We start from the raw sequence: 19,238 nt of genomic DNA, 5'->3' as shown, positions 1-19,238 counted from the left end.
TAAGCACACACACACACGTGGCATGTGGGATCTTCGTTCCTCTACCAGGGATCAAACCCATGCTCCCTACATTGAAAGCTCTGAGTCTTAACCACTGAACAGCCATGGAAGCGCCCCCTGTAAAAGCAGACTTTCAAAATGACATGTGAGTATCTTGGCAAATGCATTCCAAAGAGGCAACCATTAAAGTAGAGAGTTGTCAAAAACAACCCACTTCAGGATTCTGCAGATTAATTAAAGGCATTAAACAAATTAAGAAAGATTTATTCAAGAATAATTACTAAATGGGAAGGTAAGAACAGTGGGAGATTATAGTTTTTTGGCTTCTCAGCTCCTACTGGCCAGGACAAGCTGTCAACATCATTGTGGAAGGGGGCTGACTTGGAGCCAAGTAACAACTCAGGCCACTGGGTGAGTTGGATACAGTAGAAATCTCAAGAGTGGAGTGTATGGGGAAGGCCAAGGTCTCCTTACTGAGGTTGGGACCCTGGTGGCAACAGATTGGTAACCTAGTCAGGATAGATGATCTCTCTCATGTCAAAGTCTGGAGTTGGTGCCTCAGTGTTGGAGAACAGTCTCTATCTTGTTCCTTTAGTATTTGCCGCCCCTATGCACAGCATTACCTCATGGCCCAATATGGCTGCTGGTGTACCACTATCCAGTCAGGAGGTCGAATGAAACAGCCGGCCCCACGTATCCTGAGGGTCTGAAAAGGCGCGTGTATGCACCAGGCTGCACGATAGCTGGAGAGACCCCATCAACCCACAAATGCAGGCAACCTGCCCCACAGGAGGCCATGTGCACATGCTGAGAAAATGTAAGAGGGATGGGCAAGAAGCAAAGGCAGGTCTGGCTTGCAAACTGGCCCGAGCACAGGCCCCAGGCTTGGGCCTCACTGACTCAGGGGTTTGAGCACAACCTCTAAGCCATCACTGGCAGCCCTGAAGCTAGAACGAACCAGAGGTGACTCCCAGAGGGAGTCAGCCTAAAAATAATGAAAAGCAGAAACTCAAAAATGGAGCAGAGACATCAACAGCTGCACATCGTGGGGGAGAGGGACCCTACAGAGTCGCCTCAGCACTTACTAAAACAAACAGAACAAAAACGCCACCATGACAACTCCCTGTGTGTGTGGAGAAAGAGGAATTCAGAGTTGCTAAAATCTGTTATTTTAAAAAATGTCCATTTCTTAAAATCATTTTTTATTTGGCTGTGTTGGATCTTGGCTGAGGCATGTGGATCTTTCGTTGTGGCACATGGATTCTCTAGCTAGGGTATGTGAGCTTAGTTGTTCTGTGGTATGTGGGATCTTAGTTCCCTGGCCAGGGATGGAACCCACATCCCCCTATATCACAAGGCAGATTCTTAACCACTGGACTGCCAGGGAAGTCCCCAAAGATGCCCATTTTTGAGAAAGTTTCCTGGTGGTCCAGTGGTTAGGACACTGCTCTTTTACTACCAGGGGTATAGGTTCAATCCCTGGTTGGGGAGCTGGGGTCCCACAGGCCACATGGCATGGCCAAAAAAAAAGCCTGTTTTTGCCAAAAAAAAAAAAAAAGGCAGCATGACATGCAAAGAAACAGCTAAGTGTGACCTACCCTGAGGAAAAAAAGTAAGTGAATAGAAATGTTCTCTGAGGGAGTCCAGATGTTGCACTTCACAGCAGTCAGTATAAACATATTCATGAAACTAAAGTGAACAATGTTTGAAGAATTAAAGGCAAATATGATGACAGTGACTCACGAATACAAGATCTTAAGGGACACACAAAAACTACAGAATAGGACCTAAAGTAAGTTCTGGACTTGGAAGCTCTCCCTTATCACCTGGGTCCCCACATGCCCTGTGCTTCGTGTGAAAGGACTTAGACTGCCGAGAGGCACCTGTCTGTTTCCCTGTCTTCCTGACCCCACCATGGCTGCAGAGGGGCAGGGACTGATCTGTCTGCTCTCTGCATGACATGGGGGGCTTAAACAAATGATGGGGAACAGCAGTGGTCAGAGACCCAGAGAGCGCCCAGGCTGCTAGGCAAGATGGTGTGACATCCAGGCAAGGTTTTCCTCTGCTTGGGCCTCAGTGTCTTCCCCTGTGAAATGGGCCCCCCGGGGTCTGGTGACAGGAGGACAGGACCGCAGACACAGTGAGGCCCCACCCAAGGCCCCAGGCCTTGCATTGCTTGGGCAGGTGGCTGCAGACACTCACCCCATGCCAGGAGCCAGGAATGAGTCCAGCAGAAGCCAAGACTTTTGTTGGAGGTTTAATTTATTACTGTTTGACATCCAGTGACACTGACATACCCTCGCCGGGCCTGTGGACCCCGGCCCCGGCGAGTCTGACCTGTCCAATAAAATACAGTACAAAGAGTGGACGGCTACACACATGCATCCACAGCTTTAAACTACAGTGATTCCAAACTGCGGCTGAAACAGTACTGCCAGGGAAAGAAAAGAAAAACAGGTGTCATGTGTTCCCCAATTCATAATTCTTTTTTTTTTTCTCCTTTTTTCTCGTTTTAAACAGTTAATGATGTTACAAACGCTACTGATGCCAGGACAGGGCCAGACACAGACAGTCCTACATGTTCTCTGCCGTATAAATATGGAAGATTTTTGTTTATACAGTTTTTATCCCAAGTCTGAAACTACATTTGCTGCTACCCGTTACTGCTAAGGGCTAACAGCGTCTTGGCTCTGGAACGAGGGGCTCGGGGTCGAGACTCTGGAATGTCGGGACTCAGTCTTCCTCACTGCCACTTCCTGAGCGGTCCTGGGAGGGGGACAGGAGGAGAGAGTGTGAGTCAGCCTGGCCCTTGGGAGCACCCAGACAGCATGAGGGATCTTAGTTCCCCGAGCAGGAATTGAACCTGTGCTCCTCTGCAGTGGGAGTGCAGAGTTTTAACCACTAGACCAGGGAAGTCCCCGACCTTTGCTTTAAATATACTTAATCACCAGTGCAGGCAGAACTGCCTTGTCCACAGTGAGGCTGGGGGTGGGGTGGAGTGACCTTTGCCCTCAGTCCCTGCTGCCAAGGCCAAACCCAAATGTCATTTTCTCCCAAGGATTGGCCCCTGCACCCTCACATTGACTCCTTCTTGGTTCCTGGGAAGCAGGTTGGGCCTTCTTGGCTCTGTCCCACTGCTGTCTGCCTGTCCCTGTGCCCCTGACCTGTGGGTTTTTTTTTGTTTGTTTGTTTTTGTGGCTGAGCCTCAAGGTCTGTGGTATTTTAGTTTCCTGACCAGGTAGTAACCCCGGGCCCTCAGCCGTGAAAGTGCTGAGTCTTAACCACTGGATCACCAGGGAATTCCCCTGACCTGAGGCTTAAAACCACCTTGGCTATTCCTGACCACGTACAATCTCTGCTCTTCTGTGTAAACATTTTAAACACCTTAGCAAGGGCCACAGAAGGTGCCGCTGGATCCAGACTGGGCAGAGAGGGAGCTGTACAGCCCAGACTCTCCTGGCCACAAACAAGTCCACCATTCCCCGTGTTCAGAATGTCATTAACGCCCCTGTAAGACCATGGATGTCAGTGGTCAGGATTATTTTGAGGCACCTGGTTTTGCTGTTACTGCAAATAGCTCTGTAAGAAAACTAACGATGATGAAATGGTGCTTGTCAAGCTTTCTGCTGGGAGCCAGGGCCCATGAAATGCATTTGACCTCCCTGCTTTGTGGAAGTGGGAGCAGGCTCAGAGGTGAAGCAAACGGCCCAGGTCCTGCAGCATGGAAGGGCCAGGCGTCCAGGTGGGAGCCAGAGGGCAAAACTTATTAAAACGCAGCAAGCGAGTCTATTCCTGCCCCCAGGCCCACGAGACTGTACAGGCTCAGTGCTCCTGAGGTTCTTGTGGCTCGTGCCTGGGGGACCATCACCGAGGTACCAATCACAGCCCCGTTCATGGAATCAGCTCCCCTGTTTTACACGACTGTGGTCTATGGGACTTTCGCTTTCTGTTTGCTTTATTCAACCCACTACCACTGACCGGAAATCCTCCGAGACAGGCCAGGACAGAGCCACAAGTAGAGTCCTGGGGTACACAGTGTGGTGAGGACACCACAGCACTGGAGGAACGGGGACAGTCTCTCTGAGGGCATCACCGATCTCCCCGCCTCCCACCCCCACATGGTCAGCCTGGGGGCTGTGCAGTGGGAACTGTGGGGGTCGGGTGGGGAGGAGGGATGCCCTGTCTGAACCCCAGATGCCGGCTCCAAGAGCACTGGTTCCAGGGCTGCGCAGACTTGGGTTTGAGTCCCACGCTCTGTAACACTGAGCCTCGTCTGTGGATTGGGGGTCGAAAAACACCCCACAGGTCTAGGACCTGGCAAGAAGAATGGATGCCCGGTGACCCGCCCGCCCCAGGGCGCCGGGACCTCACCTCCTCCTGCTCCTCCTCACTGTCGTCGTCGCTCACCACTGGCTTGGCCCTGGACCCGCGGCTCGGCCGCCGCCGGCCCCCCTTGAGCCGATCCTGGGCCTTCTCCTTCCGGCCGAGCTTGATCTTCACTTTGACTGACCGAGCTGGGGAGGATAGCAGAAGGAAAGGAGACATGAGCCCGGGGCCTCAGGGTGTCTTGGGGTGGATGTGACCTCCCGCCCCACCCCCAGGACTCACACTCTGATTCGGAGCCTTCCTCCTCGCCCTCCTCCTCCTCCTCGCTCTCCTCCCCTTCACTGTCGTCCTCCTTCTCGATTTTCTGCCGCACGCTGGTGAAGACCGACTGCAGGACGATGGAGTCTTCATAGATCTGGGTGGAGACACGCGGGGCTCAGGTCAGGGGCCCAATGGGGGGCTGCCTGCCCGCCCGCCTGGTCCCGGACGAGGGACAGCTCAGTGAAATGGTCCTGGACAGAAGGTCAGGCGTGTTCGCTCTGAAATAGCCACACGTTCCTCTTTTTTTAAGTATCTATTTATTTGGCTGTGCTCAGTCTTAGTTGTGGCACATGAACTCTCAGTTGTGGCACATGGGATTTAGTTCCCTGACCAAGGATCGAACCTGGGTTCCCTGCATTGGGAGCATAGTCTTAGCCACTGAACCACCAGGGAAGTCCCCCTCCCTCCCCTTGAAGACTCGCAGCGAGGGCCTGCAGTTTAGCATCAGAAACGCACAGCCTCACTGAAGCCAGCAGTCCCCCCTACTTGTATGATTCTAAAGTCTCTTTGCCAGGAGGCATTCATCCCAGCAATGAGGAAAACTGCCAGGCTGAGGCTGTGTGTCTGTGAATCTCATCACAGGACAGGACACAGCACAGAACTGGACGTCCTTTCAAAAGCGTCCCTGAATGACTTCGTAACAGATTCCAGGATGTTCACAGAGTGTGCCCAGGGCCCCGCAGACGGATGGGACTGAGTCTATTTCTTCTCCTTTGCTCATCTTTATCTTCTGCTATGTTTTCAGTAATGAATACATAATGCCTCTGTAATAAGCAATGTGTTCTGAGGTGTAGGGAACCTTTTTCTGAACTGGTCAATTCATGGGGGTGGGGGAGTGGGGGCCCAGGGCCGCTCACCAGGGAGCCCTCCAGGTTGAAGGTCTGCGCGTTCTGACACAGCAGCATCACGTCCTTCTCCAGGTCGTTGAGGCTGCGGTACTTGTGGTTGCGGATGCGCTCCTGTGGGCAGGAGAAGTGGCCTCATCTTGGGGCCCCCTGGCACCTGGGGTCCCAGCTGCCTAAGGCGAGGTCACAGTGGAACTCCTCGGCTCTGTGAGGACTTACGGGCCCAGCCGTGGGTGATGGGATCGCCTGCCACATCCTCAGGCCCCCAGTGGCCAATGACCAGGGCCCCTGTTGGGAGCTCCCAAGGCCCAAGACCAAGAACCCCTGCTCCCACGTCCCATGGCTCTAAGCACTCGACCCAACTCGGGGTTACCTTTATCTTCTTGAAGTCCACAGGCTTGCGGATGAGCTCATAGTACTCGGGCAGCTCCTTGCGGGACGGCAGCTGGATGAACACCTCGCTGAGCTGGCGTCCACTGCTGCTGTAAGGAGAGATGTGGCTGCGTCACTCGCAGGCCCTGCTTGCTGGGGAGCCCCTACCTCTGCCCGGCACCCTCCCCCCAACAACCACCCCCCCATCCCGGGCGCTGGAGGACAGAGACGGTGAGAAATTTTAAAGTCCACTCGGGAGTCATTTATTGTATGTGAGCTGACTCATGAGTTCTGGAACATTCCCGAGGGGCAGCCAAGCAGAGAGGTCTGCTGCTGCATCTGTATGGAGGCTCTGAACTCACCCACCTCCCCCCACCCCAGCCCTGGAGGAAACAGCATCACATGCCACATGCAGCAAGAGCCTTGGCACCTGTAAGAGGGAGAACTCGGTTTATTTACATATGACACAGAAATCAGTTTGCTCGTGTCGGGAGCGGTAAGTGCCAGCATTTTCAGAGATGGGTTTTCCAAGCATGTCGTGCCTCTCTCGGGGGGCGCTCATGAGCAGTGAACTTCAGAGAACCAGGCAAAAACCCAAGGAGAGACGCCCCCTGACAAGATGCTAATGGGCGACTAGAGCTGTTTCCTAGTTCTTTCCACTAAGAAGCGCTGGTTTTGTACCAGGGAGCAAAGGAAAGGTGAGCTGTGAGTGGCCATGAAATGAGGAACCCAAGCACTAGGCTCCAAGGCGACAACCTCCTGGGGGCCTGGACAATGAATGGGGTGAACCGAGCGACACCCACCCCCAGCGTCCCTTCAGCCTCCAGAATGGGGATCCTGTCCCCCAGAGAGATGGTAGCAGAGGCCCGGTGTGGCCAACCAGGGGGCTGGGGACCTGGTCACCCTCCTTTCCCATTCTCTCCACCCAGGGCCGCACGTGCTCTGGTTGTGGGTTCATTCAGGTCCCACTCGCTGCCCGGGCTCCCCCTGGCTGCTTCGCAACTCAGGCTCCTCCTCCAAGGCAGGTCTTAGATGGCGGATTCGGTCTCGGGGGTACCAGAAGGCTGAGCACCTCCAGCCTCCCATCAGCACTGCTACTTTCCTGGTCTTTTCAGGACAGTTCTCATGAACAGGGTGGCAGCTTGTCCATCTGTCTGCACGTCCTGAACACATCTCATCCTTGTTTTTGGTTTACCACCCAGGAAGACAGCAGTGATGACCTGACTGCTTCTCAGGTTTTGTCGCCAAATGCCCCATCTCACAGCGGCATTAGGGAGCAGCTGGGCCAGGACTGCCCACCCCAGTGGCTGCTGCCATTTGCCCTTGGTCCCCCTCTCACACTCAGGGAAACACGGTGGGGCTGGAATCCAGGTCTCGCATGTTACTGGCCTCGGACAACGACCATCCCTGGGCCTGACACACATGTTCTCAATGGACTCTGTTATTCCAACTGTAATGAGGAAACTGGTGAGAAGCTCATCCAGCCTGGCCCGAACACCAGCCTTGCTGGTCTTGGCCTCCCTGCCCAGAGTGAAGTGGGGTCACCTGTGCTCAATAAAAGCCAGCCCCCTCTTTCCTCCAGGCTGAGTTCTTAGCCACTTCCTGCCTTGTGTGGGGCTGGCAGGTCACAGACTGGGGGCAGGGAGGGGAGGCCAGCTCCAGGTCATTGTCCCCACCCAACGGCCTCTCCCCTGTTCTCTCATGAACAGGGTGGTGGGTGGTTTGGCCACAGGAAAACTGTAATTTGTCCACATAAATTCCAAAAAAACGAGAACAGGCATGAAATACGTTGGGGCCTCTACTTCAGATAAGTGGACTCGGGGTGATGGGAGACAAGCCAACCCCGCTCACTCTGGAAAACCGTTTTATGATGTTCCAGCAGAGCCCAGACCTGCGCCCCCGACTCCTCGACCCACACAGGCCCTGTTCCTCCCCATGGAACGTTCTGAGCAGGACATGGGCCTGCGGGTGTGAAGTAACACAAGTGCATGGCACAGCAGTGGATGCTGGTAATTCCGGCTTTACTTCACTTTTTTTTTAAGAAACACCAGTCTGGGGACTTCCCTGATGGTCCAGTGGCTAAGACTCTGTTCTCCCAATGCAGGGGGGCCGGGTTCGATCCCTGGTCAGGGAACTAGACCCCCACATGCCGCAACTAAAGATCCCGTGTGTCGCAATGAAGAGTCAATGCAGCCAAGTTGAATAAACAAATAAGTTAATTAAAAAACAACAAAAAGAAAATGAAATGCCAGTTTTAAATCCACTAAATTCATCCTGCAGCTCACTAACGGGCATGCATGTGGTGCCAAGGCTACGTGCCTGCCTGTAGCATTACACAGGTGACCTGGCCTCAGGGTACACGGGAACCTTCAGGGAACTTAGGAAGGGGGACTCTAGCGCCATTACACAGAGGAACATTTCATAGTAAAAAAACCCTCTCACAAAGCTCTGGGGGAATCTTTTCCCTGAGGAATGAAGGCCCACTTGGCCTGAAAACTGTTGTCTGGTGTGTTGTGCTGAGCGTGGATGGCCGGGGACTGGTCATGTGAGAGGGAAGGACAGGGTGTCAGGGCCACAGGGACTCTGAAAACTATCCTGACAATGCAGACCTCTTGGAAAGCTCCTGCTGCACAACTCTGGTTCCCAAAGTGCTGAGAGATCCTTTTTGGTCTTCAGAAATCCCCTGGAGAGCCCCTTGCCCCCACTCCCTACACAGTGGGACTGCGAGCCTTCCAGGCTTGCTCACCAAGTCCCTCCTTGCTGGGAACAGAATCCACGGCGCTCTGGGCGGCCCGCAACCTCTAATGTCAGTGCCTCTCTCTACCTGCTCAGTCACCTCAGAATCACCCAAGTGGCTGCTCCCCCAGGGAACCCTGGCTCCCACCAACACCTCGTAATAAAAATGCATTACTGAGGTGAAAGACAGAAAGGCACAGGGACTTCCCTGGTGGTCCAGTGGCTAAGACTCCATGCTCCCAATGTGGGGGTGGGGGGTGAGGGGAAGTGGGAGGGTGCGCCGGGGGTTCAATCCCTGGTCAGGGAACTACAACCCACACGCTGCAACTAAGAGTTTGTATGCCACAAGTAAGACTTGGTGCAGCCAAATAAATATTAAAAAGAAAAGATAAGGCACAAATCTTCATTTACTCACTCCTGTGAGCCTCCCCAGCCTCCAGGACTTGGTTGAGCCTGGCTTCTTCTTGAACTTCAGGTCATGAGATCCCACAGGGTGTGCCCCCAGATGTGGCCGCCCCCCTGCATGGCTCTGTGAGATCTGCTCTTGTTGGCCCTTGTGCTATGCCACGTGCTCCATGGTGGGCACATGCCACAGTCCGCTTGCCCCCTAATGGTGACAGGAACCTGGGCTATGGTCTGAGATATTAGCTGGTGAGCAGCCACAGACACTTGTGTCCCAGCTCTTGGCCTGCATCACTTGGGAAGGTACCTGGGGGTGGGGGGCCTGGTCCTGGAGGCAGGGGCACACAGTTTTGGTAGCAACTGACCCCAGGTTCACTCCTCCAGCTGCGGGTGAGCCATCTACCAGCATCTCTTGTTGTTTTCCCATCCAAGTACTAACCAGGCCCAACCCTGCTTAGCTTCTGAGATCAGACAAGTTTGTGTACACTCAGGGTGGTATGGCCACAGACTCTCCTGTGGTTTTACTTCACGTCTCCTTGATGAGCAGCAAAGCCGGGCACATCATCACAGGTATACTGGTCATGTGATGACCTCTCCCAGGCAGTCCTTGTTTTCTTACTTTTTCTCCTGGGGAATCCTGTGTAGGGCACATTTATCGTAAACACCTTCTCCAGTTCATTGCATATCTTTTCTAAAAAAATATTTGGCTGCGCTGGGTCTTAGCCTGGCATGCAGGATCTTTAATTGTGGTGTGTGGGATCTAGTTCCCTGACCAGGGATTGAAACTTGGCCCCTGCCTTGGGAGCACGGAGTCACAGCCACTGGACCACCAGGGAGGTCCCCTATGGTGTCTCTTCTTACTCCTTTGATGGTGTCTTTCAATGAAGGGGCCTTAGTTTTAATCTGAGTCCAATTTACCAATATTTCCTTTTATACCTGGTATTTCTTGTCTTGTGAAAAAAATCTTTGTCTACCCCAAGGTCACAGAAGTACTGCATTTCCTTCTTGAAGACTTTGCTATTTTTCTTTTTACCATGCCACAAGGCTTGCAGGATCTTAGTTCCTTGACCAGGGATTGAACACAAGCCCCCTGCAGTGGAAGCATGGAGTCCTAACCACTGGACCACCAGCGAAGTCCCCAGAAGCTTTGCTGCTTTAATCTTTTCACATTATTAGGCATGAGGCTGGTTATCCTGGTTAGTTTTTGTCCAAAGCAACTATCATCTTCCCTACCACATCTTGCCTGGCTTTACTAGCTGGAACACAAGCCACGAGGGCAGAGGCCTTGCCTGTTTTATTTGCAGCTCTATCTTCTGCACCAGGAATAAAGCATGGTACACAATAGGTGCTCAATACACATTTTTTAAATGAAGAAACGGCTCAAGGTCAAAGTCCTAGGGTCACGGAGCAGGGTGCAAACTCAGGTTTCAGCAGGGCCGTCTCTGAGCAAGGATGCCCCATTGCCCTGCCCCTGCATGGTCATTCATACAGCACCCTGTTCCAGAAAGGACCCTGGCAGCAACATCAGGAACCCACTGCCCAGAGGGTGTGCTGCTGTGAGGACTGGCTCTAAAGAAGTTTCTGCAGGCAGAGTTGCTTGGAACTCCATCTCTGGCCCTGCTCTGTGTCCAGCCGCCTGGTAGCGGAGGGGAGGGGAGTGAAGGAGCCTGGGAGAATCCCAAGGCTGTCAGGATCCTCCCATGACCCCAGTTCAGACACAAAAAGAACGGAAGCGCCCACCAAGGCCCTCATGCCCCCAGCCTGGCCTGTCACCTGCTTTGGCAGCAACAGTGGCTGCTGTTACATATGACAGTGAAATTAATCTCCTGCCTCTAGATGTTAGCTCCCACAGCAGACATCTTCTCCCTCATTCACTGTCCTGTCCAAGACACACAGAGGGGCTGAGTGACCAAGGCCTTGCCTGGAGCCTCAACCCCTCCCACATCTAGCCCAGTGGTCCTTTCTTATTGAATGAGGTTTGTCGCAAGGAGTCTGACCACATGGTGGGGGAGAGCCCCAAAAGTCTAAATGACACATCCTTTGATGTGTTCTTGAAACAAAACTACAACATGTGGGGGACTTCCCTGTGGTCCAGTGGCTATGACTCCATGCTGCCAATGAAGGAGGCCAAGGTTCAGGGCACTTGGTCAGGGGACTAAGATCCCATAGGCCCCAACTAAGATCCAGTACAGTCAAATAAATAACTAGATATTTAAAAAAACCTACAACACGTGAAGGAGAAGTAAAGAACCAGAGGACTTCCCTGGTGGTCCAATGAACCTGCCAATGCAGGGGACAGGGGTTTGATTCCTAGTATGGGACGATCCCACGTGCCAAGGGGCAACAAAGCCCGTGCACCACAACTGCTGAGCCCGAGCTCTAAAGCCTGCGCTCTGCAGCTAGTAAGTAGCTCCGCTCACCGCAGCTAAAGAAAAGCCTGCACATAGCAATGAAGACCCCGAGCAGTAAAAACAAACAGACAAAACCCTTATAAAAAAAAAAAAGACTCTCAGTATCTAAGAGATCATCCATTGGCTATGCCATTTAAACAGATGGAGAAACCAGAGAGGTTATGAGAGCTGGCCCAGACACTGGGAACTGGGGCAGGCAGGACTCGAGCACAGGTCTCCTCGGCCAAGCCAGGGGTCTCTCCCATCCTTTCCCACACGCTGTTCTAAATCAAGAGTCAGCAAACTTCATCTGTGAACAGCTAGTGTAAATGTTACAGGCTTTGTGTGCCATATCACCTCTGTCACAATCAATCAACTCTGCTGTGTTGCACTGAAGTAGCCACAGAGAATATGTAGGCAAAGGGAGTTTGGCTGTGTTCCTCATTTATGTTGTTCTTCAGTTGCTAAGTCGTGTTTTGCTCTTTGCAACCCCATGGACTGTAGCATGCCAGGCTCCTCTTTCCTCCACTGTCTCCCAGAGTTTGCTCAAATTCATGTCCATTGAGTTGATGATGCCATCCAACCATCTCATCCTCTGCTGCTCCCTTCTCCTCTTACCCTCAGCCTTTCCCAGCATTAGGGTCTTTTCCAGTTAAGTCAGCTCTTCACATCAGGTGGCCAAAGAATTGGAGCTTCAGCTTCCGCATCAGTCCTTCCAATGAATATTCAGGGTTGATTTCCTTTAGGATTGACTGACTTGATGTCCTTGCAGTCCAAGGGACTCTCAAGAGTCTTCTCCAACACAATTTGAAAGCATCAATTCTTCAGCACTCAGCCTTCTTTATGGTCCAACTCTAACATCCATACATGACTCCTGGAAAAACCATAGCTTTGACTATACGGACCTTCATTGGCAAACTGATGTCTCTGCTTTTCAATACGCAGTCTAGGTTTTAACACACTATCCAGGCATCCTCATTTATAAGAAAACAAAATTTGACTTTCATATAATTTCATACCATGAAAGAGTTGTCATCTTTTCATGCCCTCACCACACAGCCTGCAGGATCTTAGTTGCCTGGTCAGGGATCAAACTCGGACCTCCTCAAGTGGAAGCTCCGAGTCCTGACCGCCAGGGAAGTCCCAAAATAGTTTTCTTTTGATTCTCCGAAACTCATCTAAGAAAAAATTCTTAATTCAGACTATACATATACAAGTGGTGAGCCAGATCTTATTTCTGCTGATTTGGTTTGTTGAGCCCTGGTACAAATCCTAAAAATAACAGGAAGAATGTCTGTACTGGGGATGATAACATACAGCTTGGTGCCTTCCATTCCTCATCCTCTGACAAGGGCAGACACTGCAAATGGATCACAGCAGCACTCTTGTCTTGAGCACTGAGAGCCTCAGGCAGGCAGAAACACTCAACTGAAGATAGTGCTCCAGACAGATCCTACTACTTGCCCCGCCCTGTCCCTCAGCACCATTCTTCTTCCTAGAGTGCAGATCTTCCTAAGACACCTCTAGATTATATCTTCTCGTCCTGGGCCATTTTTTCTTTTGACTCTCAGTCAGTGAAATGTATCAGCAAGGGTCCTAGATAGGAACGGCTGTGCTTAGCCGCTCTGTTGTGTCTGACTCTCTGTGACCACATGGATGGTAGCCCGCCAGGCTCCTTGGTCCATGGGGATTCTCCAGGCAAGAATACTGGAGTGGGTTGCCATGCCCTCCTCCAGGGGATCTTCCTGACCCAGGGATCGAACCCAGGTGTCCTGCACGGCAGGCGGATTTTTTTTATCATCTGAGCCGCCAGGGAAGCCTCAGATAGGTGCAACTCAGGATATTAAGAACTAATCTAGCAGCAGAACATTTATCTGATACAGCATCTCAAGATACATGCATGCACATCATACATGAAACCTGAAAATAAGATAATAAAACATATTACAAAGCTATTAGTCCAGGGACTACTCTGATGGTTCAGTGGTTAAGAATTCACCTTCCATGACAGGCAGACATGGATTTGATCCTTGGCTGGGGAACTAAGATCCCATATGTTGTGGGGCAACATGTTGTGATCCCAACTGTGTGGGGCACAGGCCACAACAACAGCCCACAAGCTCAACGTGCTTTGCCACTAGAGAAGCCCCTGAGCCACAATGAAGCACCTGCAAGCTGTAACGAGGATCCCGTGTGGTGCAATTAAGACCAGGTGCAGCCAAATACGGAGAAGGCAATGGCACCCCACTCCAGTACTCTTGCCTAGAAAATCCCATGGATGGAGGAGCCTGGTAGGCTACAGTCCATGGGGTCGCTATGAGTCGGACACGACTGAGCAACTTCACTTTCACTTTTCCCTTTCATGCACTGGAGAAGGAAACAGCAACCCACTCCAGTATTCTTGCCTGGAGAATCCTAGGGACGGCGGAGCCTGGTGAGCTGCCGTCCATGGGGTCGCACAGAGTCGGACACGACTGAAGCGACTTAGCAGCAGCAGCAGCAGCCAAATAAATGAATGTTTAAAAACACCACCAAAACCATGTATCCTTATATTTTACAAAAGATGTTAGAACAAAATTACTTTCTAGGTTCAATTTTGACCCATTACAAAGTCAAGGACATCTCAAGAATCAGAAAAGTGAAATGTCTAGGGCAGTTCCACTTACATTTACTAAGAGCCTCCACCTGCCAGTCATCCACTGCTCTGAGATCAATCTTAGTGTCAGATTTATGGCTGTGTGGTGTAGGAAAAATCTAGCTTCATGTATGAGTGAAAGGAGACAATACTCACCAAGGAACCTGCCAATAGGAAATATCTCTAGGCCACCTGCCCTGCACTCTCAACACACTCTCCCAACAGAGGAGGAGGAGGGCGGAACCTTATTACAGGATCCTCCTGCTGAGGAGGGCTGGACTGGCTGCAGGTGATGATGCTGATTAATAAGGACCCAATGAACCAACATCTCTAGTGAAATGACTGCTTTACGGTGGCCAATGACATGCCTGAGGGCTTATGTCTCTTTTTAAAAATAATTTTATTTTTGGCTGTGCTGGGTCTTCATTGCTGTGTGGGCTTTTCTCTTGTTGTGATGACCTACTCTTCACTGGGGTGCGTGGGCTTCTCATTGCGATGGTTCTCTTGTTGCAGAGCATGGGCTCAGTAGCAGTGGCGCATGGGCTTAGCTGCTCCATTGCAAGCGAAATCTTCCCAGAGCAGTGTTCGAAGTGTCCCCTGCATTGGCAGATGGACTCTTCACCACTGGGCCACCAGGGAAGCCCTAAGGATTTTTTTTTTCATGTGGGCCATTTTTAAAGTCTTTACTGAATTTGTTACAATATTGCTCCTGTTTTTATCTTTTGGTTTTTTGGCCTAGAGGCATGTGGGATCTTAGCTCCCAACCTGGGATCAAACCAACACCCCCTGTATTGGAAGAGGAAGTCTTTTACCCACTGGACCGTCGGCGAAGTCCCTGAGGCTCATGTTTCTTAATCCAGTTCAACAGTGAAATCCAAATCTCATTTTAAAGAAAACCTGACCACCACTCCGTTATGCTGGATTTGAAACCGCTTAGCTTGAATGAAACCTTTCTGCTGGAGAAGAGAGACACCAGACCCAAGGCCACACGGCAAGTGGCAGAAGGCAGATCATAATGCAGGCTACCTCTCAGGTGTGCCATCTACTCCAGGTGTCTCAGTTGCGGCACGTGGGATCTAGTTATCTGACCAGGGATCGAACCTGGGCTCCCTGCATTGGGAGCATGGAGTCTTAGCATGGCAGGCTATGGTCCATGGGGTCGCAAAGAGTTGGATACGACTGAGCACATGAGCCACGAAGACCGTTAGAACTGGATCCCTACATTTTTGTGTTGTCTTTGGCGTGCTCTGTCTCGACCACGGCAATTACCAGCAGAGAGTGAAGCCCTGGGGTGGAACTGGCCTGACAAACTAGGCAGCTGGAGCTTCTTTCAGCAAAGTTGGTGGCAGGCTCAGAATCTCAGTCTGGCTCAATAAGGCCACCCAAATGAATCTTCTTGTGGTCTGGAGCCCCACTTGGCTAACAGCCAGGCCCGTGATCACGCTCAGACTGGCCTGGGGTTGGATGATAGCAATCAGCACTCTTTCTCACAACATCTCACGCGGGCGCCTCCCATGCCAGGCTGGAGACTGGGTGCCAGGCAGATGACGCTGACCCCAGACCTGGCCCCGCAAGTGGAGGCCTGCCTCCTGCCCCCGGAGGACCCATTCCAAGCTTGGGCTCCTGACGGGGGGCCAGTGCGGCCTGCCACAGGCTGAGGCAGGAGAAGCCTGAGGCCTCCTTGCCCGCTCGGGAAAGGGCTCCAAGTCCACCCATGGTCGCCCGCTCCCTTCTCCCCAGAGGCCCATGCTGAGGGGACTGGAGCCAACTGGGGCATCCTCTCCTAGAGAATGTTTCAGCTCAACAACCTGCCTGGACCTTGTGACTCTGCCCCGGTTTTTCTTACAAATCAAGGCACAACCTTTCCCCTGGAGAGCCATCTGCTTTTTGATTCTAATCAAGGTGTGCAGTGCGCCTGCAAGGGCAGAGGGCGAATGCCAAGAGAGTCTGGGCAGTGGTCTCCAGGCCCCGGTGAAGCTGCCACGGAGCATGCGGTGGGACCCTTCATCACCCACGGGGGACTCTGGTACTTTTTTAAAAAAAATAATTTTATTTTTGCTCTGCTGGGTCTTTGTGGCTGTGCAGGCTTTTTCCTAGTTGTAGCAAGCAGGGGCTACTCTCCAGTTGTGGGGCTTGGGCTTCTCATTGCGGTGGCTGCTCTTGTTGTGGAGCGTGGGCTCTATGGTGTGCAGGCTTCAGGAGCTGCAGCACGTGGGCTCTAGAACACAGGGTGAGCAGTCATGGTGAGCAGGTTTAATTGCTCAAGTGGGATGTGGGAACTTCCCGAACCAGGGTTCAGGGATCAAACCCGTGACTCCTGCATTAGCAGGCAGATTCTTAACCACTGAGCCACCAGGGAAGCCCTGGATCTTGTACGGACCCCAGATCTATGGACCCCTACAGTTCTCACAGGGTCCTTGGTAAGAAGACAGGAGAAGGGGACCCACAGGGCCCACCCAGTGGAGCTCAGCTCTGGGAGGCTTCCCTGGGCACCTGTACACATCACCAGCTTTCTGAACTCTCTGGGAATAACCTCTGAGAATCCCCTACAAACAAAAATGTTCTCTTGCACAACCTCAGCTCCATGAACAAATTCAGGACGCCTGGTGCCGACATGCCTCCACCCTCCAACGCAGATTTTACAGCAGCCACAACTCTGCCCTGGAGCTGTCAACAGTCTAGCTCTACACCCCAGCCAGCTGGGCACAGAGGGGGTTCTATGGGGTCCTAAGGAGGCTGATCCCTGAAGAAGGGCCTTCTAGAAGATGCACTTCTCTGAAGCTGTCCCAAAGGCACACGGGATATGCCCTGGGACACATGACCGCTGACTGGCATATGGAGAGACTGCCCAAATGTTCTGGCCATCAGCAGCTGACCCCTGCAAAGGGTCGGGGGAGAATACAGCAGCTGGCACCACACACAGTCCCCGGCCAGAGCCTGGAGCCTAGTTTATTTGTGTGTTTAGATTTTAAAGTGGAAATCCCTATTTCCAACTTAATTACTTAATTCTCGTTTCACTCACGGCTGTTTAACAGACAGTTCCTCCGTGTAATTTTCAGGTTTCCAAGCACCAAGAAGAAGGTACCCTGAGAGGCCCTGCATGCAAGCTTGGCCTCCAGGGCCGCCCAGGCCAGAACTGGTCAGCTGCAGATTCTTCAGGAATTTTCCCACAGTGGACCCATAACAGGACGTGCATTTTCTTTCTTTTAAATTTACCATCTTAATCGTTCAAAAAATATATTTACTTACTTATTCATTTATTTGGCTGCTCCAGGTCTTAGTTGTGGCACTCAGGATCTTCAGTTGTGGTATATGAACTCTTACTTGCAGCATGTGGGATCTAGTTCCCTGACCATGTATTGAACCCTGGCCCCCTGTACTGGGAGCACAGTCTTAGCCACTGGACCACCAGAGAAGTCCTGGGATGTGCATTTTCATCCTGACATAGCAAGGGGTTGCAGCTACCAATGCCAGAAGCTGCACATGCTAATGTCAGAAGTCACACAACTCCAGGGCATGCTACTAGCAGGGCATATGGATGGGTGGCAGGGATCTTGGGGAGTGTGGGTGTGGCAGCCCTAGGTCTGAACACACATGAAGGGAGCAAAAGGTTCCAAATCAGGACATTACCTGCATGCAGACAAGGGTATAGATGAGAAGGTGCAAGCAACCACGACTGCATGGGTATTTGGACATAACTGTGCGGCAATCTTGAAATCAACCTTTGGAGTGGTGCTGATCAGTGGCAGCCCAGGGCAGGCCCAGCCACTTCTTTCTGGAGTGACTGCATCGAGCCTCCATGATCACCAGGGGCAGGAACAGCAGCAGCCCCATGACCCCAGTTCAGCAAGGCAGGATCCCCCCACAGAAGCTAGCTGCTGACAATGTCCGGTGACCGTTCTGTGGCAGCCAGGAAGAAGCAAGCTGTAACAGTCTCTCCTTCGGATCCACGTTTAACTCAAGTACAGTGTTTAGCTAATCACAGGGTTCTGGAAAGGAAATGGGATCTTTAAGCCCAAAGTTTCACTTTTCCTTCTGAGAAGGAGTGGTCGGAAGTCTGAGACAAAAAAGTGCATTAGGTTGCCTCCGATTTCTATGTCTATTCTCCTTGGTGTGGCGCAGTGGTCAGTTCCTTAGAATCTTCCAGGTAGGTGACAGGTGCATCACAGAGATTTTAGCCTGGCCCAAAGAAAGGTCTGGCCTTTGTCCTCAGCTGCTGGGAGGCCATCTCTCGGCCCTTGAATGTCCTGTCCAGGGCGGGGCGGTGATTTCTTTAACTGGGGGCCTTGGGCACAGAGTCTAAGAATGTGATTCTAGGCAGAGGTGTGGGGTCGCACATCATTGGCTCAACCATAGAGGGGCTGGAGACCAGGCAGCCATGTGGGTGGTTGGTCATGTCTATGTGACCGAGTTCCTAGACAGCAAGGCTTGAAGGCTGGTAATGCTCTGTGTGCGTCTTTCTGTAATGTTGCCGGGAAAAGTTGGTGCTGCCCGCAAGGCCACAGAAGGATGCTGCTCCCTATGTCTCTCCCCTTGGCTGGTTCTAACCTGTGTCCTTTTGCTGTAAAAAACCATCACCATGAGCACACCAGCTTTCAAAATGCTCTGAGAGTCCTTCCAGGGAATCATCGAGTCTGAGGATGGACTTGGAGACCCTGGACTCTGCAGCTGTGGTCAGAACAGACAGGGTGGGGCCTAACCCTACAGCTGCACGAACCGCACCATGGTTTTCCCCGGGATTTCAAATTGTCTGCTGAGAACATCAGAAATGTCAACTTGTTCCCACACATCATCTCTGAAAGCATTTGCCACGAAGTAACATTTCAACCAGGATGATGTGACAATTTTCCTGCATTTGTGTGCCTTGTCTGATCTCTTCCTGTGTGGCCACCAGCAAACCAGCAAGTGGAAGGCCCAGCTCCAGTCAAGAACCAAACTCATCTCAAAGCTGGAGTGCGAGGAGACTTCCTGCAATCGTCTTATTCGCTGTCCTTCTCGTAACTGCTCTGCAGTTCCCCCAGCTTAACGGAGCACTCCCAGTCTAGTGTTGGGAGAAGGAAATGGCAACCCACTCCACTGTTCTTGCCTAAAAAATCCCACGAACAGAGGAGCCTGGCGGGCTACAGTCCATGGGGTCGCACAGAGTTGGACACAAATGAAGCGATTTAGTAGGCATGCCCAATCTAGCATGGCCGTCTATTCCAGGGGGAC

The 19,238-nt window shown here is 51.9% G+C and overlaps 1 protein-coding gene and 1 non-coding gene across 9 annotated transcripts in view; one reads left to right on the top strand and one right to left on the bottom strand.

Annotated features, from left to right (window-relative positions):
- Positions 1-2,244: 2,244 nt before the first annotated feature.
- SMARCA4 (SWI/SNF related BAF chromatin remodeling complex subunit ATPase 4) overlaps positions 2,245-19,238 on the bottom strand; it is an 89,424-nt gene continuing 72,430 nt past the window's right edge. For 4 of the 8 annotated variants that reach the window (XM_081498353.1, XM_081498358.1, XM_081498355.1 and 1 more), the window contains 5 exons: positions 5,866-5,974; positions 5,505-5,606; positions 4,609-4,741; positions 4,372-4,514; positions 2,245-2,766 (listed from right to left, as the gene is read on the bottom strand). In XM_081498353.1, the coding sequence (XP_081354479.1) occupies positions 2,734-2,766; positions 4,372-4,514; positions 4,609-4,741; positions 5,505-5,606; positions 5,866-5,974 (520 nt within the window). In that variant the 3' untranslated portion in view covers positions 2,245-2,733. The remainder of the gene's footprint in view (positions 2,767-4,371; positions 4,515-4,608; positions 4,742-5,504; positions 5,607-5,865; positions 5,975-19,238) is intronic. The other 4 variants (XM_081498356.1, XM_081498360.1, XM_081498357.1 and 1 more) reach the window with 1 other exon arrangement.
- TRNAG-CCC (transfer RNA glycine (anticodon CCC)) lies at positions 7,926-7,998 on the top strand. Its single transcript has one exon. It is a non-coding gene; the product is annotated as a tRNA-Gly (tRNA).

The sequence above is a fragment of the Giraffa tippelskirchi genome, chromosome 6 (genome assembly GCF_054371585.1).
Source record: "Giraffa tippelskirchi isolate mGirTip1 chromosome 6, T2T-mGirTip1v1.2.pri, whole genome shotgun sequence".
NCBI lineage: Eukaryota > Metazoa > Chordata > Mammalia > Artiodactyla > Giraffidae > Giraffa > Giraffa tippelskirchi.
Note: the sequence above shows the minus strand (reverse complement) of the source record. Positions and strands in the feature narration are given on the sequence as shown.